The sequence below is a fragment of the Nycticebus coucang genome, chromosome 5, assembly GCF_027406575.1.
Source record: "Nycticebus coucang isolate mNycCou1 chromosome 5, mNycCou1.pri, whole genome shotgun sequence".
In the NCBI taxonomy this organism is placed as follows: domain Eukaryota; kingdom Metazoa; phylum Chordata; class Mammalia; order Primates; family Lorisidae; genus Nycticebus; species Nycticebus coucang.
The window spans coordinates 55,331,960-55,355,356 of record NC_069784.1 but is presented as its reverse complement, the minus strand read 5'-3'; the positions used below and the strand labels follow the sequence as shown (position 1 = coordinate 55,355,356).

Sequence of the window (23,397 nt, the reverse complement as noted above, 5' to 3'; positions counted from 1 at the left end):
TTACAGGAATGAACCATCACAACTAGCTTAAAACTAGTTTTTTTTGTTTTTTTTTAAACTAGTTTTTAAAAAAGCAGGCGCCAGGTGTGGTGGCTCATACATGTAATCCCCGTACTTTGGGGAGGCTGAGTCAAAAGGACTGCTTGAGTCCTGGAGCTCAAAACTAGCCTGAGTAACATAGCAAGACACTATCTCTGTAAAGCAAAACTTCTAAAAAAAATTAGCCGCATGTAGTCCCAGCTACATGGAAGGCTGAGGCAGGAAGATTAGTTGAGCATGAGAATGAGCCCTGGCAACAGAGCAAAGACCCTGTTTCCAAAAAGGAGGGAGGGGCAAAAGAATGATAGACGCAATCATAAATTCAGGAGAGTAGTTCTGGGAAGAAGGCCAGGGATTGGAAAAGAGCAGGATCACATAGGTAGTACTTAAAATTCTCCAGTTCCAATTTTAAGCAGGATGGGATACTCAAGGGCTGTGGTTCCCAGCCCCCAGGGCCTTGGACTAGTACTGGTCTGCAGCCTGTTAGGAACCAGGCCATATAGCAGGAAGTGGGTACGGAGCAAGCTAGCAAAGCTTCCCATCACTTGCATCACTGCCTAAGTTCCACTGCCTGTCATGTCAGTAGTGGCATTAGTTTCTCATGGGACCATGAACTGTGTGTGAAGGATTTAGGCTACATCTTAATGCCCCACCCCCACCCCAGTTTGTGGCAAAAATGTCTCCTCTGAACCAGTGCCTGGTGCCAAAAAAGGTTGGGGACCACTGCTCAAGAGTACTTGTTCTGCCATTATGGTTTACAATTTAAATTTATAATATTTTATATATAGATAGCTTTTTAAAAAAGAAGTGATGAGGTAAAGAAGGAGTTCAATTTTGTCCTTTTTTCTGAAATATGTGTTTTTCCATGGAGGATGTTAGGGTTGGTTAAAAAATAACAATAATCTTTTTCTAGTCAGTTAGACCCAAGCATACAGGAAAATACATTTCAGTACACCATGATGCCCAATTTCTGTGCTGGTTAGATAGAATAATTTTCAGACATTTATTTTGAGGAACAAGACAATGTATGAAAAACAATGCTTATAGGAAAGTGTCAGGAATAACCAGAAAGAACATAAGGAAGAATAAAGTTGGAGGCCTCACAATTTATGATTTTTGATTTAACTACAAAGTGATAGTATTTGAGAGAGTGTGGTATATATAGGTTTAAGGATAGAACAATGGAATACAAGTGAAAGTCTAGAAATAAACATTTATTTTTATAATTAATTGATTTTCAGCAAGGGTGCTAAGACAGTTTAATGGGGGGAAAAGGATAGTTTTTTTCAACAAATGATACAGAGACAATTTGATACTTTGTCCATATGGAAAAGAATGAAATTGCACCTGTACCTCGCACCATATATAAAAAATAACTCTTACGTAGGTCAAAGACCTAAATGTAAAAGCTAAAACTATCAAAATTTTAGGAGAAAACATTGATGTTTCCCATAGCTTTAGTGGGTAGGGCGCCGGCCTCACACACCAGGGCTGGCAGATTCAAACCCGGCCCCAGCCAGCTAAAATCAACAATGACAACTGTAATTAAAAAAATAGCCAGGCATTGTGGCAGGTGCCTGTAGTCCCAGCTATTTGGGAAGCTGAGGCAAGAGAATTGCTTGAGCCCAAGAGTTTGAGGTTGCTATGAGCTGTGATGTTACAGCACTCTACTGAGGGTGACTCTATCTCAAAAAAAAAAAAAGAAAAAGAAAAAAAGAATGAAGAAATTGGTACTGTTAAAATTGCTAACGAAAATCTAAAATGGAAGGCCAAGCATGGTGGTTTACACCTGTAATCCTAGCACTCTGGGAGGCCTAGGCAGGCCCATCACCTGAGCTCACAAGTTTGAGACCAGCCTGAGCTAAAGTGAGACCCCTTCTCTAAAAATAGTTGGGCATTGTGGCGGGTGACTATAGTCCAGCTACTCGGGAGGCTAAGGCAAGAGAATTGCTTCAGTCCAAGAGTCTAAGGTTGCTGTGAGCTATGAAAGCAAGACTCTTGTCTCAAAAATAAATAAATAAATAAAATAAAATGGTATGGGCAGTTTCTCAAAAGTTAACAGTTACCCTTTCACCCAGTAGTTGTACTCCTAGCTATATACCCAAGAGAATAGAAAGCATATATTCACACAAAAACGTGTGCACAAATTTTCATAGAAGCACCGTTTCACTACAGCTAAAAAATAGAAACACCACCCTGGGCAACACAGTCAGACTCCATCTCCACAAAAAAATTAAAAATCAGCCAAGTGTGTTAAGTGCATGCTCGTAGTCCTAGCTACTCAGGAGGCTGAGGGAAGAGGATCGCTTAAGCCCAGGAATTTGAGGCTGTGATCATACCACTGTATTCTAGCCCGGGAGACAGGGTGAGACTTTTGTCTCAAAAAAAGAAATAGAAAAAAAAAAAAACAACAAAAAAAAGAAAACATAGAAACCTAATTGCTTATCACTTGATAAATGGTTAAACAAAATGTGGATAGCCATACAGTCGACTATTATTTGGCCATAAAAAGGAATAAAATACTGTATGTGTTGCAACCCTGAAAACGTAATGACTAAGAGAAAGAAGCCAGACATAAAAGGTCATATATTGTATGATTCCAGTTATACAGACTCAGAAATAGTATGTGCCAGAGACTGAGAGGAGTAAAGAATGTGGAATAACTTCTAATGGATACTGGCTTTCTTTTGGAGACAAGGAGAATGTTCTGGAATTAAGTAACATTGACAGTTGTACAGCCTTGTGAACATACTGAAAAGCCACAGACTGGTACATTTTAAATGGGTGATAAAGCTGGGCTTGGGGGGGCTTTGTGTTTTGTTTTTAGAGTGTCAGGAATAAAACGTTAGGACATTTTTATTTTTTATTTTTTTTATTTTTTATTTATTTATTTTTTTTTTTTTGTAGAGACAGAGTCTCACTCTATGGCCCTCGGTAGAGTGCCGTGGCTTCACACAGCTCACAGCAACCTCCAACTCCTGGGCCTAAGCAATTCTCTTGCCTCAGCCTCCCGAGTAGCTGGGACTACAGGCGCCCGCCACAACGCCCGGCTATTTTTTTGGTTGCAGTTCAGCCGGGGCCGGGTTTGAACCCACCACCCTCGGTATATGGGGCCGGCGCCTTACGGACTGAGCCACAGGCGCCGCCGTTAGGACATTTTTACTCTTCTTTTTGATCTTTAGAATTTACTTTTCAGTATTTAGGAATTATTCTTATAGTTTTGACTAATCATATGTTTTCCTAGCAAAGAAATATCATGAAGTGAAATAAACTGTTGCTTAATTCTGAGCTGTTAATGAGAATGTAATGTTACTGATTTCTTGTTGCATAACTAATTATGATTTTTAATTTCTATTTAGCCCGCTTTTCTCTGGGCTTTCAGGGTATAAAAGTAAACTTAAAAGAATGAAGGAAAAAATCAAGAAAGACCTTCAGATATGTAAAACAAAGGATATATTGTGGGAGAAGTTGCTGAATCTCCTTCTTTTATTTATTAGTTTATTGCCTGGTTTATATGAGAACAAACTTAGACACAAGGAATTGGTTGGATAGTTCTTTAATTTTTTAATGTGCTCACTTACCATTTTTATGCCTGAAGAAAGCTCATGGAATTCATTGTCAAACAGGTGGATTGTTTTGTTTTGTTGAGATGGAGCCTCACTGTGTTGCCTGGGCTGTTCTCGAACTCCTGGGCTCAGCATTCCTCCTACCTTGGCCTCCTGAGTGCTGAGACTACAGGTACACACCACTGCACCTAACAGGCTCCAGACTTCTGATTGCCTCTTTCATCCTTTAAAAATAGAATCTTTTAAGACATTTGAATTGTCAATTTCTTTGAGCCTTATTAAGATTGGAGAAATCATTAAACATGCTTCTAATATAAAATTAAAATGCTTCTAAATAAATAAGTATACTTTAATTTACCTGGTGTGACTAGCCATTGAATTGTGAACCTAATCTGGGATTAGAAACCAGTTTTTTGGTTGTACTATAGTTTTGGAAAAATTTTTAACAATCTACCAACATTTAAACATGACCCTGACGTGAGAAAATATTTGCAGAAAAAACTGTTAACTTTCTTTATAAGAGTAGAGTATATATAGATTTCATGAGAAACTAGCCTGCTTTAGAGACTTGCTAATACTGGTTGATTTTATATAAATACAAAAGAACTAGGCTCGATGCCTGTAGCTCGAGTGGCTAGGGTGCCAACTACATACACCGGAGCTGGTGGGTTTAAATCCAGCCCGAGCCTGCCAAACAAAAATGACAACTATAGCCAAAAAAACTGGGCATCGTGGCGGGCACCTGTAGTCCCAGCTACTTGGGAGGCTGAGGCAAGAGAATTGCTTCAGCCCAAGAGTTGGAGGTTGCTGTGAGCTGTGATGCCACATCACTCTACCCAGGGCAACAGCTTGAGACTCCGTCTCAAAAAAAAAAAACCTCCCATTTTTTCCTTCCTGTTTAATTGGGATGTTGAGCCAGTTATTATCTTAAGAATTTTTAGGCATGAAGTAAATAGGAGATAATTGATTTTCTTTTGTCCTAGACGTAGTTAAAAATTATGACTAGAAGGGCAGCGCCTGTGGCTCAGTGAATAGGGTGCCAAACCCAGCCCTGGTCGAACTGCAACAACAACAACAAAAATAACCGGGCATTGTGGTGGGTGCCTGTAGTCCCAGCTACTCTGGAGGCTGAGACTTGCTTAAGTCCAGGAGCTAGAGGTTGGATTTTTTAGTTTGTTTATCTGTTTACCCTCTACAAGAGAATTGCCTAAGCCCAGGAACTGGAGGTTGCTGTGAGCTGTGATGCCACAGCACTCTACCGAGGGCAACAAAGTGAGACTCTGTCTTATAAAAAAAAATGACTAGAAAATATACATTTTTGCTTAGTATTTTTGAGCCACAAATATACTAAAGAGCTAAAATGAGATGTTTGGGCAACCTATGGATTAAAGGAGACTTAAGAGTTCTATCCATCAATTGTAGTTTGTAGCCCTTTTGCAACTGGATTCAAACAAACTTTTAAAAAATACAGACAGTTGGGCCAGGTGCCATCTCACGCCTGTAATCTAGCCCTCTGGAAGGCCAAGGCAGACAGATGGCCTAAGCTCACAAATTGGAGACCACTTGAGCTAGAGTGAGACCCCGCCTCTAAAAAATAGCTTGGCATAGTGGTCGGTGCCTGTAGTCCCCAGTTGCTTCAAAGGTGGAGGCAAGAGACTTGCTTGAGCCCGAGAATCTGAGGTTGCTATGAGTTATGGCGCCTGGCACTCTACCGGGAGAGGGCAACAAAATGTGACCCTGTCTCAAAAAAAAAAAAAAATACAATTATAAATTTGAGTCCTGACTAAATATTTGATATTGAAGAATTATTACAAAGTTTAGGAATGATAATGGTAGTCTGATTTTTTTTTTAAGTTCTTACCTTATATAGAGATACATATTAAAATATTTGCAGATGTTATGAACCAGAACTTGTTTCAAAATAATCTGGAAATTATAAGTGGCTAAAAGATAATAGATGAAGTAAGATTGACCATGAATTGATTATTGCTGAAGATGGTTGATGAGTAAATGGAGGTTTATTATAGTGTTCTATTTTTGTGTATGTTTGAATTTCTTCATAATACAACATAAATTTTAAAATAATGGTCAATAAACTGCTATATAATTAGGAAAAACAGAACTTGTTGGGATTTTTTATTTTGTTTATCCATTTACCCTTTACAAGCACTAGTCTGCTGGCTCATTAATGAAGGTCTGTCCACTGAGCAGTTCTTAGTGGGAGAGTGTAGGACGAGCAACTGTAGGCCCATTAAAAGCCATGTACCTACTCATTCTTTCATGGTCTAGTTTTAGCATTTAATGACTCCATTTGTCAAGTGGAACATTCATTTCAGAGAGGCCCATTCCATTCTTGTGTTCAGGATAAAAATTTGAGGCAGCCTTTTGGTCTCAGTAGTGGCTGGGCTGAGCCAGTGGTGCCCACTCTCTGGCTCTTTGGCCATTCTGCTGCCTGCCCAGCCACCATGACAGAATAGGCTATCTCCTTTCCTAAAGACTTCCTGGTCAGAGGTATCACCATCACTGTCCACAAGATGGTCATGGCTCCCATTGAACAGGTCATACTGCTACTGCAGGTGCAACATGCCAACAAGGAGATCATGGTCCACAGGCAGTACATAGGCATCATGGATGGCTTTCTCGGCACCCCAGGAAGGCATGCTGTCCTCCAGAGGAGCAACTTGGCCAGTGTCATTTGTTACTTACCCACGCAAGCTCTCAACTTAGCCTTCAGGGATTAGCACAAACAGGATTTCCTGGTGGGGCCTGGATAGGTACAGGTAGCTCTGGAGGTATTTTTCAGGCAACCTGGCCTCCAGAGTGGTGGCCTGGGCCACCTCGCTTTACTCTGTCTGCCTGCTGGGTTTCACCAGAACTTGCCTGGCCGCCAACGTTGGGGAGCCAGGTACAGACTTCAAAGGTCTGGGATACTGGTGAAGACCACCATGTCTGACAGGATCTGGGGCCCATATCAGCACTTCAGCGTTTTGGTATAGGGTATTGTCCTCTATAGGGAGGCCTGTACATGTATAGGACACAGCCAGAAGCATGCTCCTTGATCCCAAGAACACCCTCATGGTGCTGAGCTAATAGCCAAACCATGACAGCTCTTGCTTCCACGAAGTCCCACCCCTGAGACATGCAGCAGAGGATAAAGATGTAGTCTGGCCAGAAAGGAGCTGATGTCACGTACACAGGGAATGTTTAGAGACAAAGGCTGCAAAACCTTCTTCAAGGGTGTGTGGTGCAACATCCTCAGAGGCATGGGAGGAGCTTTCCTGTTGCCAGTCCTATACCATGAGCTGAAGAATTTTTTTTTTTTTTTTTTTTGTGAGAAAGTGTCCCACTTTGTCGCCCCTCATAGAGTGCTCTGCCATCATAGCTCACAGCAACCTCAGACTCTTGGGCTCTAGTAATTCTTTTGCCTCAGCCTCTGAGTAGCTGGGACTACAGACACCCACAACGCCTGGCTATTTTTTTTTTTTTTTTTTAAGAGATGAGAGTCCTGCTCAGGCTGGTCTCAAACTCTTGAGCTTAGGCTATCCATCTGCCTTGGCCTCCCAGAGTGCTGTGATTACAGGCATGAGCCACCATGCCCAGCTGAAGAAAATCATCTGTTTCTGTCTCCCCAGTGGGAGAAATGGGGACCATGGTGATGATGTAGAATATTTAACTCTCCAGAACTATTGACCTTCAAGAAATTGTAGTCATCTGTCCTGGCCAAATCATGTCTGTAGAGGTTCTGGGGAAGGCTCTAGAAAAAGGGCTCCCTGTGAGGTTGTCTGACCATTGGCAGCTGATTCTGTGTATTGATTACTAGGGGGAGGGAAATCATAACTTTACTGTGGGCCTACAAGAGAGGCATTTCGCTGCTCAGAACTAGAGTCCAAATCATTATAGGAGCCGAGTTGTGTTTATTTATGTAAAGCAAAAGAATCACGTTCCGCATTTGTACTTAAGCACTAGCTTCTTCTTTGCCCACCTGAATATTTGCAATTATGTTCGGTGTTAGGCATTCTGCTGTAAAACAATAAAAACAGGACACTGAGAACAAAAAAAGGTTAAGGCAGTATTTTGCTTGAATCTAGCTTAGATTTGTTAGTTCTCTGAAATTTTCTATCTGATTTTAAGTATTTTTTGTAAATCAGGAAACTTAGTATTATTAATAATTTTTTAAACCAAACATAATAAAATAGAGGACTTAAAAAAATTGTAAAACTTTTTTCACAAATGAAAATAATATATTTCAATACTAAGTAGCACAGTTTCATTAATCTTTATTCACAAATGAACCATTTTCTAAAGCCATATCGTTTTCCTTTGGTGTGGGTTAGTTTTTGACCAGGTCTTAATTAGAAAGAAGGTCGGTAGACTGTCAGTCTCTGTGTTCCCACACCTATCAAAGACAATGTTTGCTTAGAGTCTTTATTTACATTTCTCAGATTTGACTCACTAGGAAGAGATAACAATCTCTTTTGCATATACTGAATTGATATTTGTTGATGAATATTCCTTTTTTAAAAAAATTGGGATTCGCTAACAACAAATTATAATCTGACAAAATAGGTATTATCTAGTTATAAAAGACAGAAAAAGAGTTACATATTCTTTTGCTTCTGCTGATTTGGTATAGGGAGGTTATGTGTGGTCACTTCAATCATCAGAGTCAAGGGGATGGTCAACACGGAAGTGTTAATGTATCTTTTATCCCTAATTAAAACATACAGGTAAGATGTTAGTGAACTCTCTCGCCTGCCTGTTTTCTGTTAGTTCTAGATTTGAGTGAGGCTTAAATTTTTGATGAGCTTGATGACATTAAATCTGAGGCAAATGGCGGTTTTGGATATTTTGATATCTGGAACACTATTTATTAACAAGATTATAATGTTTCTTACAAAATGTGGGTTTAACATTGTTTCTAACATTTTTTTCCCCTTCCTTTTATCTTTTAGCTGGCAGTCCTTTGGTCCAGCAAGGTGGACAGCCGCTCATCTTGACCCAGAATCCAGCCCCAGGTCTGAGCACGGTGGTTACTCAACCAGTATTAAGGCCTGTCCAGGTCATGCAGAATGCTAATCATGTGACTAGTTCCCCTGTGGCCTCCCAACCAATATTTATCACTACACAGGTGAGTAGGACTATGAATTCTAGGATTGGTGGAGGAGAGAAAGAACCTCTGGAGGTTCTGACTTGGGATCATTGGGAATAGTTCTGAGTGCAGTGGTCTTTACAACTAATTGATCACAGTCAGTTACAGATGCCTTTATTCTTTCTTCACTCTCTCTGCTTCACTTGACTAGCCTTTAAAAAAAATTAAAAAAGAAAAAAAAAAAGAAGGAATGGTTCTAAATTTTGTCTTGTGGCCTGGCTTTCTCATTTGCTGTTCTGTAATTTGATGCTGACTGTAGAAATCCCAATAGTATCATGACTAGGTAATTTCCTCTTCATACCCCTTACAAGTTTATTAAGTGGGCTCAGTGCCCCTAGCACAGTGGTTATGGCGCCAGCCACATATACCAAAGGTGGTGGGTTCGAACGCAGCATGGGCCTGCTAAACGACAATGACAACTGCAACAAAAAATAGCCAGGCATTGTGGCGGGCACCTGTAGTCCCAACTACTTGGGAGGCTGAGGCAAGAGAATCTTAAGCTCAAGAGCTTGAGGTTGCTGTGAGCTGTGATGCCACGTCACTCTACCGAGGGCGACATAATGAGGCTCTGTTTCAAAAAAAAAAAAAGAAGTTCATCAAGTGATTTGATTAAAGATCTAAACAGAAATTAACAGCAAAGCTTGGATTAGGAAGCCTTAACACTTGGCTTTCACAGCTACTCATCCTTTGGACTGCTTTTCTTCACACGGGGTAAGTTAGTTGACTTTTGGAGCTTTGTATGTGAAACTGGTGAAGTGCATGGAGATCTTTGGAAGGTAAAAAAGATGACTTATTTGGTATATAGTATGGTAAATTGAAGTTGAAAGCCCAGGGTTCTAAATGTAGACTCTAAAGGCAAAGATTTACAAACTCTTCTCATAAATTTGCCAGAGATTTGTAGTCTTTGAAGTAGACTTTGGGAACAATTTCTTTATATCTTAAATCATTCCAGTTAATACTGTTAATGTCTTTATTTTTATTTTTTTCCTTTCTCTGATTTTAGCAGTTTAAGGGGCCAGTCTGTGAATGAGGTTTTTTTAAGCTGAGGCTCTAAGTCAGGAAGTAATTTTTCCTTTTTGCTCATATGTACTAAAGCCTCCTCTCTAGTTTTGATACTTTGTCACTCAAAAATTTGATGAAATTTCCTAAATTTCTCCATCTCAGTCATTAAAAGCTCTGACGCTAGAGAGAGAACTATTAAATAGTAGTATGGGAAACTTTTTGGACGTAAGTCATACTTAATCTCTGCTAGTGTTAGTTGGTCTCCATGTTAAAGATTCTTTTGCTTCTTAACACAGGGATTTCCTGTGAGGAATGTTCGGCCTGTGCAAAATGCAATGAATCAGGTTGGGATAGTGCTGAACGTGCAGCAGGGCCAGACGGTCAGACCCATTACCTTAGTCCCAGGTAAGGAAGCGTGTCTGTCCATTTAGAATGAACTGGCATCTGGAAGATTTGTTTTTACTGCTTCAAATACTCTAGGTCATTTAAAAAGTGTACTTAAAACTTCAAAATATAAAATCTTAATGATTAAAGCCCAATTTTTAATAAACTATTTCTAATATTTGGCCAGGTTGATGTAGTGGGTTTTATTTTTCTGTTTACCTTTTCACTACCCTTCATTAGATAGTAAAACAGAATTTGTAGTCACTTTTCTGTAACTGGTAGTAACCAGCTATTGGGCTTGTTATCCTGAAGGAACTTCTAAATTCTGTGTTCCTTACACATCTACTCATCCCCATGATCGGATTGTGAACTTTATTTTACTATAATTGTATAGTACAGATTTTTAAGTATAAATTAAACAAATGACATACCCTTTGTGTGGATATACTACCAATGATTTAGGTTTTTTTTTTTTATTTCAAAATATTAAAGAGATATAGATGTTTTTGTTACATGGGTAACTTTTGTAATGCTTGTGTCAGGGCTATCAGTGTGCCTTTGTCACCTGAATAGTGTTCACTACCTGTTAGGTAGGCTTTTACAAACCCTCTCCACCCCTCTTTCTTAATTTCCAGTGACTTTTACTTCCCTCTGTGTCCATCCAAATTATTAGATAGCATTTTATCTTTTAGAGATTCTGAGAAGGATAATTTTTAAAATCTTGTAATTTTCCCTCATTTTTTTATTTAGTGTATATCAGTTTTCTCACTCTGTTGCCTGGGCTGGTCTCAAACGCCTGGCTTCAAGTAACACTCTGCCTCAGCCTCTGGGCCTTTTGAGTAGCTGGGATTACAGGTATGAGGCACCACACCTGGCTGGTTGTTGGTTATTTGTACTCAGAGCCCACAAGGGTTTTGGAGGGCTACAGTCTGACCAGCTTACCCTATCACATTCTGGTATTTCTTAAATACTTCTCGGTGGAATTGCTTGAGTCAGGAGGCATTCTCCTTTGAGACATCTTAGTAGAATGGTATAGTCTGTCTTCACTGGAGTTTATAGAAAAGAATGGAAGGCTCTTTTAGTATTCTGAAAAAGAAGAACTCTTTTTTTTTTTTTTTTTGGACCAAGATTGCCATTTGACACCCACACTACCTCCCACTCTTTCTCTTCTGGTGTCAGGGTCAAGCTGCTGATTGTAAAAAGGCAGTATGATAAGTTTTGGGGGGGAAGAATTGATAGAAATCCTGAATTTACTGTTTTAGGTTACCTAGACTAATTTCTATTGTCAGTTTGGATACCTGTTGCTTTCTTAGACCTAGAATCTTCCCTATTCTTGGTAATCTCTGGTGATTACCCATCTGTTTGGAGAAATAATCTTTTCCTATTCTACTATTCCCAATAGAGGCAAGGAGAATGTATTATAGGTAAGTTCACTGACCGAGGTTTGGTACTTTGTCTCTCTTTTAAAGCCCCAGGTACCCAGTTTGTTAAGCCAACAGTTGGAGTCCCACAAGTGTTCTCTCAGATGACCCCAGTGAGGCCAGGCTCTACAATGCCTGTGAGACCCACCACCAACACCTTCACCACTGTCATCCCAGCCACTCTCACCATTCGAAGTACTGTCCCACAGTCCCAGTCCCAGCAGACCAAGTCCACTCCCAGCACGTCTACCACCCCAACTGCCACGCAGCCAACCTCACTGGGACAACTAGCTGTTCAGCCTGCAGGCCAGTCCAGCCAGACCACGAACCCTAAGCTAGGTAAGGCTTGGGAAGAGGAGATGGCAGAGCTAGGATGGGGTGGTGGGCAGAGAAGAGATGATTTTCACTTGGTCATCCTAGCTCCCTCTTTCCCCTCTCCACCTGCAGTGAGTATTGCCAGCTTTGTCACGGTGAAGCGACCTGGCATTACAGGTGAAAATAGCAATGAAGTGGCCAAATTGGTGAATACCCTTAACACCATTCCTTCCCTGGGCCAGAGTCCTGGGCCAGTGGGGATATCCAACAACAGCTCTGCCCATGGCTCTCAAAGAACCAGCGGACCTGAGTCTTCAATGAAAGGTACAGTAACCTGAGAGACCCTGAGCAGCCAGTAATTCAAAAATATTAATAAATTATTTTGGATCAGAACTGTATACCCTAAAATAAGGAAATAAAGTAGAATATAGTTGCTATAATCTGTTCTCACAGAAACTTTAGTGAAGCACATAGGATAGCCATTCATGAAAAGTGTAACTGAATCAGCTACAAGGAATTCTGTGTGTAACTGTGCTTTTGGTATTAGTGAAATGGATTGACTGATTGGAGACGGCTAGGATAATTACAGATAACTTCATGGGAAAGGTGGATTTCTGAACAAAGTTTTAAGGCCGTGATATGGTAGAGAGTACTTATAGGTAGGGAAGAATATGAGACATGGGGGTTTTTAATGGTTTAGGGCAGGGGCTGGTAAAGTTTTCTGTAAAGAGAGCCAGTAATAAATATGTACGATTATAGTCTTCATCATAGCTACTCAGCTGTGCCGTTGTAGTCTGGAAGTAGCCACAGATAACATGTAAACAAATGAGCATGGCTGTATTCCACTAAGATAATTTATGGACTCTGAAATTTAAATTTCATATTTTCATGTGTCAGAAAATTTTATTCTTCTATTTTTATTTCTTTTTTTCTTTTCTTTTTTTTTTTTTTTGAGACAGAGTCTCACTTTGTCACCCTCGGTAGAATGCAGTGGCATCGTAGTTCACAGCAACCTCCAACTCTTGGGCTCAAGCAATTCTCTTACCTCAGCCTCCCAAGTAGCTAGGACTACAGGTGCCCGCCACAATGCCCAGCTATTTTTAGAAACAAGGTCTCGCTCTGGCTCAGTCTGGTCTTGAACCTGTGAGCTCAGACAGTCCAGTCTACCTGGCTTGGCCTCCCCGAGTGCTAGGATTACAAGGATTACCTTGCCTGGCCTTTTTATTTTTATTTCAACCATTTAAAAACAAAAACCTTTAACAGATGGTATTGGGAAAACTGGATATCCACATCCAAAAAAATGAAGCTAGCCCTTTACTTTATACCAAATACAAAAATTAACTCAAAAGTGCATCAAAGACCTAAGCATATGAAATAAAACTATGAAATATCAGAAGAAAATATAAGGTATTAGATTTGAGAAAATATAAGGTATTAGATTTGACAGTGATTTCTGGTTCTTAGATATACCAAAAGCACAGGCAAGAAATGAAAAAAATAGGTTAGTTGAATTATATCAAAATTTAAAACTTTCATCAGAGGACATTATCAACAGAGTTAAAAAGGCAGCCCACAGAATGGGAGATCTTATTTGCAAAGAATGTATCTGATAAGGGGTAATATCCAGATACATAAAGAACTCCTATAACTCCACAACAAAAAAAATCCAAACAACCCAATGTAGAAATGAACAAGGGACTTAAGTAGATATTTTTCAAAAGAAAATTACTAAATGGCCAGTAAGCTCATGAGAAAATGCTCAACATCACTAGTTAATCATTAGGAAAATAATAAATCAAAACCACAGTAAGATACCATCTCATGCCCATTAGGGTAGAAAAAACTTATTAGTGAGGATGTGGAAAAAGTGGAACTCCTCTTATGCACTATTAGGAATATGAAATGAAGCAGCCACTTTTGAAAAAACAACATAGTTGGGCAGCACCTGTGGCTCAGTGGGTACAGTGCCAGCCCCTGGCCAAACTGCAACAAAAACAGCCAAGTGTTGTGGCAGGTGCCTGTAGTCCCAGCTACTCTGGAGGCTGAGGCAAGAGAATCGCATAAGCCCAAGAGCTGGAGGTTGCTATGAGCTGTGATGCCACCGCACTCTACTGCGGGCGATAAAGTGAGACTCTGTCTCTTAAAAAAAAAAAAGAAAACGTAGTGATTCCTCAAAAAATTAAACATGGAATTACCCTATGTTCCAAGAATTCCTCTTCTGGGTATATACACAAAAGAATTGAAAGCAAGGACTAGAATAGATTTTTATACATGGTCACAGCAGCAGCTTTCACAGTAGCAGAAAGGTGAAAACAACCCAAGTGCCTGTCAGCTGATGAATGGATAAAGAAAATGTTGTTTTTTAAAAAAAAGAATGCTACCTGTGGTTCAGTGGTGGTAGATTTGAATCCAACCCCAGCCAAACTGCAACAAAAAAATAGCTGGGCGTTGTGGCGGGCGCCTGTAGTCCCAGCTACTTGGGAGGCTGAGGCAAGAGAATTGCTTAAGCCCAAGAGTTCGAATTGCTGTGAGCTGTGATGCAACAGCACTCTACCGAGGGCAATAAAGTAAGACTGTCTCTAAAAAGAAAATGTTGTATGCACATATAGTGGTATATTGTTCATGCTTCAAAAGGAAGGAAATTCTGACACATGCTACAATATGGTTGAACCTTGCCATTTCACTAAATGAAATAAGCTAGTCACAAAAGATCAAATACACTCAATGAGTCCACTTACTTGAGGTACTTAAAGTAGTTGAATTCATAGGGACGAGAAAGTAGAATGGTGGTGGACAAAGCATGGGAGGAGGAAGAAATGGGGAGGGGGTTTTTAATGGGTAGAGAGTTTTAATTGTGTAAGATGAAGAGTTATAGAGATTGCTTGCCTGAGATTATGAATGAATTTAATAATACTAATGTGCAAAAATGGTTAAGATGGTAATTTTTTTTTTTTTTTTTTTTGAGACAGAGTCTCACTATGTCGCCCTGGGTAGAGTGCTGTGGCATCACAGCTCACAGCAACCTCAAACTCTTGGGCTTAAGTGATTCTCTCGCCTAAGCCTCCCAAGTAGCTGGGACGACAGGCGCCGCCACAACGCCTGGCAATTTGTTGTTGTTGTAGTTGTCGTTGTTTGGCAGGCCTGGGCCGGGTTAGACCCCTCCAGCCCCAGTGTAGGTGGCCCGGTGCCCTAGCCACTGAGCTATATGTGCTGAGCCAAGATGGTAAATTTTTTTATGTAAATTTTACTACAGTTTTTCTTAACCTTATAAAAGTCATTTTTAGTTTATCAGCCAGATAGAAACTGGCAACTGGGCTGGATTTGGTCTGTTGGCTGTGGTTTCTCGATCCTTGGCTTAGAACTAGAAAAACAGTAAAAGAGGGCGGCGCCTGTGGCTCAGTCGGTAAGGCGCCGGCCCCATATACCCAGGGTGGCGGGTTCAAACCCAGCCTAGCCGGGCGTTGTGGCGAGCGCCTGTAGTCCCAGCTACTTGGGAGGCTGAGGCAAGAGAATCGCCTAAGCCCAGGAATTGGAGGTTGCTGTGAGCTGTGTGAGGCCACGGCACTCTGTCGAGGGCCATAAAGTGAGACTCTGTCTCTACAAAAAAAAAAAAAGAAAAACAGTAAAAGAAATGTGTCTCTTAGCTCCTGCTTTCTTAACCCTTTGATACATCTCTCAGGGAGTGTTTGATCTTATCCCAAAGGTTAGTGACTTTTTCCCAGTATCATTGTATTAATCTTATCAGTTCTTCTTGCTTCTTCCAGTGACCTCTTCTGCCCCAGTGTTTGAACCCCAGGATGGAGGACGGAAAGTATGCCCCCGGTGTAATGCTCAGTTTCGCGTTACTGAAGCTCTGAGAGGCCACATGTGTGTAAGTGATGATACTGCTGATAGTGATCCAGCTTAAGCGAGCTCTGTGTATACCTCCCGTGATAATCGGAAACTCTGGAAACAAGGGCTCTGAAATGACTTGGAAGCTTTTTAGAGGGTTGATTTCTCTCTTGGTCTATGTACTTGAGAATATGATAGGATACATTTTAGACTCTCTAATATATGAGCTTACTACCTTAGCATGGTAGATTTTGAAACCACACAGGAGAGCAGTTTGTAGATAATAACTCAAATCACATCGGCCTTGGTTCATTTTCTGCTAATTGTGTCATTGAATAAATCAAGAGCTGTTACCTGGTTCCCATTTTTTAGCCTTTTCATTTTTTTGGTATTAGTCCTAATGCAAAGGTTGGAACCTCTTTTTGCCAGGGAGCTCAGAGCCAAATTTTACTAGTAAGTGTTAAGGGATTAGGGTTAGGGTAGGAGAGAGAAGTACAAGGTATGGTGCTTGGGGTAGCATATGGTTGTGGGCGTATACTAGGAAATGCGTGAAACATGGATATGTTAGAAAACTGAAGAGTGAAAGCTGCATGAGAATACCTAGAACCAAACTTAGCAAGGAATTTAGTGAACTTAAATATATTCTAGCCTCCAAGATAACCAGAATGATCAGATGTCTGTCTTTATAGTACTGTTGCCCAGAAATGGTTGAATACCAGAAGAAAGGAAAGTCTCTGGATTCAGAACCCAGTGCCCCTTCGACAGCAAAGCCCGCATCACCTGAAAAAACAACTCCTATTGCTTCCACACCTTCTTCTACACCAATTCCTGCTTTATCACCACCAACCAAAGTACCAGAGCCAAATGAGAATGTGGGTGATGCCATCCAGACCAAGCTCATTATGCTTGTAGATGACTTCTACTATGGACGGGATGGTGGCAAAGTAGCCCAGCTCACCAACTTCCCTAAGGTTGCCACATCTTTCCGATGCCCACATTGTACCAAAAGGCTAAAAAACAACATTCGGTAAGTGTTGAAGAACTTTTCTCTTTGTAGAATGGACCCTTATATAGTCTTGCTGGGGGTTATTAAATCAATAGCTAGTCCTCTAGAAGGAGATATTATGGTAATATTGGTAGAAGATAACTCTGAGTAAGGGAAACCAGTACACCTCCTTCCAGAGGACTCTCTTGTTTCAAGAACCCATTATCTTTCTGAGCTCAGAAAAGGACTATCCCAAACAAAGGAAATTTGGGGGTGGAGAGGAGCAGATGATACTTATTCTGTGATTCTACCACTGTATTTCTTGAAGGCTACTGATTTTTTATGTTTTCTGTACTTTGTGCTATGCAACAGATTCATGAACCATATGAAACACCACGTAGAGCTCGATCAGCAGAATGGTGAGGTGGATGGTCATACTATCTGCCAGCACTGTTACCGTCAGTTTTCTACTCCCTTCCAGCTCCAGTGCCACTTGGAAAATGTTCATAGTCCCTATGAATCTACTAGTAAGTTTGGAAATGCTTAAACTCTAGGGGGATATACTTTTCACTAATTGAATGGTGCTAGGGGGAGCACATTGTATTTATTTGTATATGGGTAACAGTGTAGCGGAAGTACTTTACGTATTTGTAACCACTTCTGTACTTCACTAACTGTATGAACCTCCATCTCTTGGGCTTAGGCGATTCTCTTACCTCACCCTCCTGAGTAGCTGGGACTACAGGCACCCGCCATAACACCCGGCTATTCTTTGGTTGCAGTTTGTCCAGGGCCGGGTTCGAACCCACCATACTTGGTATATGGGCCCGGCGCCCTACTCACTGAGCCACAGGTGCCACCTGTGGTGTTTAAATTTTTAGAGTCTTCAATAAAAGTTTAGTTTAGATAGATAAAAATTAGTACTTTTAGGGCAGCACCCATAGTTCAGTGGGTAGGGCGCCTGCCACATACACCGAGGCTGTTGGTTTTGAAGCCATCCCTGGACAGCTAAAACAACAATGACAACTGCAGCAACAACAACAACAACGAAAACAGCTGCCAGGCATTGTGGTGGCCGCCCATAGTTCCAGCCACTGGGGAGTTTGAGGCAAGTTTGAGATTGCTGTGAGCTATGACACCATGGCATTCTACCCAGGGCAACATAGCGAGACTGTCTCAAAAATAAAAAAAAAGAAAGAAATTAGTACTTTTAGGTGATTGGTAATAGCATGATCAAAAGCATAAAGAAAAATATATATTGGCTTACGCCTGTATCTCAGCTGCTAGGGCACCAGCCACATACACTGGAGCTGGCGGGTTCGAACCCAGCCTGGGCCTGCCAAACAACAGTGACAACTACAACAACAAAATAGCCAGGCATTGTGACAGGCGCCTGTAGTCCAGCTATTTGGGAGGTTGAGACAAGAGAATTGCTTAAACCCAAGAGTTTGAGGTTGCTATGAGCAGTGATGCCACAGCACTCTACCAAGGGTGACATAGTAAGACTCTGTCTCAAAAAAAAAAAAAAAAAAGGGAGGGCGGCGCCTGTGGCTCAGTCGGTAAGGCACCGGCCCCATATACTGAGGCTGGCGGGTTCAAACCCGGACCGGCCCGGCCAAACTGCAACCAAAAAATAGCCGGGCGTTGTGGCGGGCGCCTGTAGTCCCAGCTACTCGGGAAGCTGAGGCAAGAGAATCGCTTAAGCCCAGGAGTCGGAGGTTGCTGTGAGCTGTGTGAGGCCACGGCACTCTACCGAGGGCCATAAAGTGAGACTCTTGTCTCTACAAAAAAAAAAGGAAAAAGTAAAATATGCATATTATCTGAGTGCGTTTGCTACCAATGAGAATCTTTGACTAGCCAGGAACGGTGGCTCACACCTGTAATCCTAGCACTCTGGGAAGCTGAGGTAGATAGATTGCTTGAGCTCAGGAGTTTGAGACCAGCCTGAACAAAAGTGAGACCCGGTCTCTCTCTCTTTTTTGTTTTTTTGGGTTTTTTTTTTTTGAGACAGCAACTTTGCTGCCCTTGGTAGAGTGCCGTGGCATCACAGCTCACAATAACCTCAAACTCTTGGGCTTAAGCAATTCTCTTGCCTCAGCTTCCCAAGTAGCTGAGATTACAGGCGCCCACCACGATGCCCAGCTATTTTTTTAGAGATGAGGTCTCGCTCTGTTTCTAACTCAGGCTAGTCTCAAACTCATGAGCTCAGGAATCCACCCTCTTCAGCCTCCCAGAGTGCTAGGATTTCAGGCATAAGCCACCTCTCTCAGCCTGAGACCCCATCTCTAAAAATAGCCGGGTGTTGTGATGGGCACCTGAAGTTCCAGGTACTTGGAAGGTTTAGGCAAGAGGATCACTTGAGCCCAAGAGTTTGACGTTGCTGTGAGCCATGGTGCTGTGACACTCTTCAGAGGGTGACAAGATGAGATTCTGTCTCAAAAAAAAAAAAAAAAGGAAGTAGTGGGCGGCACCTGTGGCTCAGTGAGCAGGGCGCCGGCCCCATATGCCGAGGGTGGCGGGTTCAAAACCAGCCCCGGCCAAACCGCAACAAAAAAATAGCCGAGCGTTGTGGCGGGCGCCCGTAGTCCCAGCTACTCGGGAGGCTGAGGCAGGAGAAACGCCTAAGCCCAGGAGTTGGAGGTTGCTGTGAGCTGTGTGACGCCACGGCACTCTACCGAGGGCAATAAAGTGAAACTCTGTCTCTACAAAAAAAAAAACAAAAAAGAAGAAGAAAAAACCTTAACTGCATGTTGCGGCAGGTGCCTGTAGTCCCAGCTACTCAGGAGGCTGAGGCAAGAGGATCGCTTGTGCCCAAGAGTTTGAGGTTACTGTGAGTTGTGACACTGTGGTACTCAGGACATGGAATAAGACTATCTCAAAAAAAAAAAAAAAAATCCTTGACTAAAGATGAAATAAACAAGACATCTGTTGTATCATTTAAGCGGAAGATCTAGAAGTGGAACAGGCTGCAAGCTAGACCTTGACAATTCTCTTGTCTCTAGCTTATAGCAGGTGAATACATTAGTCATAGGCACTATGTCCAGACACAAAATTGTCTAAACAAAAAAGAGACCTTATCTTCATCTTTGTTGCTTTCTTAAATTTGTTTCTTATGAGTGAGGATTGCTTTCACTTCATGCATAGAATCTCCTTAGCCATAATAGGCCCATTCTTAAACCAGTTATTGTCGAGGGAAATGGGATTGCTATAATAACTTAGGCTAGCTCTGGTCAATAGACATATAAAGTGAACTTAAAGTTTGTAACTTGAGGTTTTTTTTAGTCACTTTTTTTTTTTTTTTTTTTTGAGATAGAGTCCCAAGCTGTTGCCCTCGGTAGAGTGCTATGCCATCACAGTTCACAGCAACCTCCAACTACTGGGCTTAAGCGATTCTCTTGCCTCAGCGTCCCAAATAGCTGGGACTACAGGCGCTCGCCACAACACCCAGCTATTTTTTGGTTGTAGTTGTCATTGTTGTTTGGCAGGCCCAGGCTGGATTCAAACCTGCCAGCTCTAGTGTATGTGGCTGGTGCCTTAGCCACTTGAACTATAGGTGCTGAGCCTTTTTAGTCATTTTAAATACTAAGGGGAAAATACTGTTTTCCCATTATCCAAGGTTTTACTTTCCATGGTTTCAGTTACCCTTACAGTTACCTTCAGTCAACTACAGTCCAAGAGCAGGTATAATGTGTGCAATAAGATATTTTGAAGGAGAAAAACCATATTCACATAGCTTTTATTACAACATATAGTTTATTTTTTTATGAGACAGAGTCTCTGCTGTCCTGGGTAGAGTGCCATGGTGTCAGTCTAGCTCACAGCAACCTCAAACTCTTGGGCTTAAGCGATTGTCTTGCCTCAGCCTCCCAAGTAGCTGGGACTACAGATGCCTGCCACAACACCTGGCCATTTTTCTGTTGCAGTTGTCATTATTGTTTAGCTGGCCCGGGCCGGGTTCGAACCCACCAGCCTGGGTGTATGTGTCTGGCACCGTAACCACTGTGTTACGGGCACTGAGCCTAATTTTTCAATTTTTAGTAGCTATGGGGTCTTGCTCTTGCTCAGGCTGGTCTCCTACTCCTGAACTCAAGCAATCCACCGTGCCTTAGCCTCCCACAGTTACAGGCATGAGCCACCACACCCAGCCAATATTTGTATTTTTGTAGAGATGGGGTCTCACTTTGCCCAAGCTAGTCTCAAATCCTGAGCTCAAGCAGTCCTCCTGCCTTGGCCTCCCTGAGTACTAGGATTACAGGCATAAGCCATTGTGCCTGGCCTTTCTTTCCGTATTAAAAAATAGGTTTTTGTTTTGTTTTGTTTGAGACGGGGTGTCATTCTGTTGTCCAGGCTGGAGTGTCGTGGTATCATCCTAGCTGTTAGCAGCTTCATACTCCTGTACTCAAGCAGTTCTGCCTCAGCCTTCTGAGTAGCAGGGACTACATGTGCCCACCACCACACCCAGTTCATTTTTCTGTTTTTAGTAGAGATGGGGTCTTTATCTTGCTCAGGATGGTCTTGAACTTCTGAGCTCAAGCAGCAGTTCTACCTCAGCCTCCCAAAGTGCTAGGTATAAGTGTGAACCACTGTGCCCAGCCAACGGACAGATTTTTTGAAATACAAATCTTAATTTGGGCTTATCATATTTCAAGTGTTCACTAGATACATATTGTTGATGGCTATCCAATTAGACAGTGGAACTTTGGACTAATCATTTGGGAGTAGAACATACGTTGGAATCAACCATCATGACACCATATTGTAGTGCCAGGGTAGCCTTCTTGGTCTTCTTCACTGTCAGTTACATGAAATTAGAGTAATCCACCCTAGTAAAAACACCTAACTCATTTTTATGTGGGATCTGGTACGTGAGGTTTTGTCATTCCATTTGTGTATGAACTCCACAGAGAGAAGGTAAGTTTTTCCTTATGGAAAGGAGTAGACAGTGTACACCACTATTGTTATTTTTCTCTTGACTTCCTGTTCTATTATCCCTGACTTCTAATGTTTTAGTCTTTTATGACTTAAAGTTTATACTAATCAAAAATCACTTTTCTCTGGAATATAACGTTTTTTGTTTTGTTTTTAGAGACAGAGTCTCACTTTGTTGCCCTGGGTAGAATGCTGTGGCATCACAGCTCATAACAACCTCCAGCTCTTGGACTTAGGCGATTCTCTTGCGTCAGCCTCCCAAGTAGCTGGGACTATAGGCACCCACCACAACGCCCGGCTATTTTTTTGTTGCAGTTTGGCCGGGGCCAGGTTTGAACCCGCCATCCTTGGTATATGGGGATGGTGCCCTACCCACTGAGCCACAAGCACGACTCATAATGTAACAGTTTAATCTTAGATTCCATCATAACTACCTTTTTTGCACCCTTGACAGATCCTGCATAAAAGTAGCTTATTTTTTTATCAGACAAGATGCTGCAAGATGAAGAAAGTAACTTATTTCTTAATTGATGTGTAATAGGTATGCATAGTTTCAGGATACATGTGATAATACATTCATATAATTTGTAAAAAGCCAATCAGTTTACTTAGGATATCCATCACCTTAAATATTTGTTTTTGTACTAGGAACATACAGATTATTTTCTAGCCATTTTGATACAATATAATAGATTATTGTAAACTAGTCACCCTACTGATCTAACAGAGCTTACTTCTTCGATCAAATCCTGTATTTGTACCCATTAATCATTTCCTCTTCATTTCTTCCTCCCCCTAATTCTTTCAAGCCTCTGGTCACGTACTCTCTCTCTTCATGAGAGCCACCTTTTTAGCTCCCACATAGGAGTGAGAACATGTGATGTTAGTCTTTTTGTGGTTGTCTTGTTTTACTTGATATAACATTCTCCAGCTTATCCATGTTGCTGCAAGTGATAGGATTCCATTCTTTTCTTATGGCTTAATAATATTTCATTGTGTATATACACCACTTTTTCCTTTTTTTTTTTTTTTTTTTTTTTTTTTTTGAGAGAGAGCCTCAAGCTGTCACTCTGGGTATAGTGCCGTGGCATCACAGCTCACAGCAACCTCCAACTCCTGGGCTCAAGCAGTTCTCCTGCCTCTGCCTCCCAAATATCTGGGATTACAGGCGCCTGCCACAACGCCCAGCTATTTTTTGGTTGCAGCCGTCATTACTGTTTTTGGCGGGTCCAGGCTGGATTCAAACCCACCAGTTCAGGTGTATGTGGCTGGCGCCTTAGCCACTTGAGCCACAGGCGCCAAGCCTCTTTCCCTTTTTCCTTTAGAGACAGGCTCTCATTTTGTCACCTGGTACTGTGACACACTGGTACATCATATTTCACTGTAACCCTGCACTCCTAGGCTCAAGCAGTTCCTCCTGCCTTGGCCTCTCAAAACTCTGGGATTGGGCGGCGCCTGTGGCTCAGTCGGTAAGGCGCCGGCCCCATATACCGAGGGTGGCGAGTTCAAACCCGGCCCCGGCCAAACTGCAACCAAAAAATAGCCGGGCGTTGTGGCTGGCGCCTGTAGTCCCAGCTACTCGGGAGGCTGAGGCAAGAGAATCACTTAAGCCCAGGAGTTGGAGGTTGCTGTGAGCTGTGTGACGCCACGGCACTCTACCGAGGGCGGTACAGTGAGACTCTGTCTCTACAAAAAAAAAAAAAAAAAAAAAACTCTGGGATTACAGGAATGTGCCACTATGCCCAGCTGTACCACATTTTGTTCTTTTATCCATTG

At 41.8% G+C, this 23,397-nt stretch overlaps 1 protein-coding gene across 6 annotated transcripts in view; it reads left to right on the top strand.

Annotated features, from left to right (window-relative positions):
- POGZ (pogo transposable element derived with ZNF domain) overlaps positions 1-23,397 on the top strand; it is a 64,746-nt gene that overhangs the window by 27,076 nt on the left and 14,273 nt on the right. For 4 of the 6 annotated variants that reach the window (XM_053591958.1, XM_053591962.1, XM_053591961.1 and 1 more), the window contains 7 exons: positions 8,558-8,733; positions 10,053-10,161; positions 11,610-11,900; positions 11,982-12,200; positions 15,641-15,747; positions 16,397-16,734; positions 17,065-17,219. In XM_053591958.1, coding sequence (XP_053447933.1) covers positions 8,558-8,733; positions 10,053-10,161; positions 11,610-11,900; positions 11,982-12,200; positions 15,641-15,747; positions 16,397-16,734; positions 17,065-17,219 — 1,395 coding nt within the window. The remainder of the gene's footprint in view (positions 1-8,557; positions 8,734-10,052; positions 10,162-11,609; positions 11,901-11,981; positions 12,201-15,640; positions 15,748-16,396; positions 16,735-17,064; positions 17,220-23,397) is intronic. The other 2 variants (XM_053591963.1, XM_053591960.1) reach the window with 1 other exon arrangement.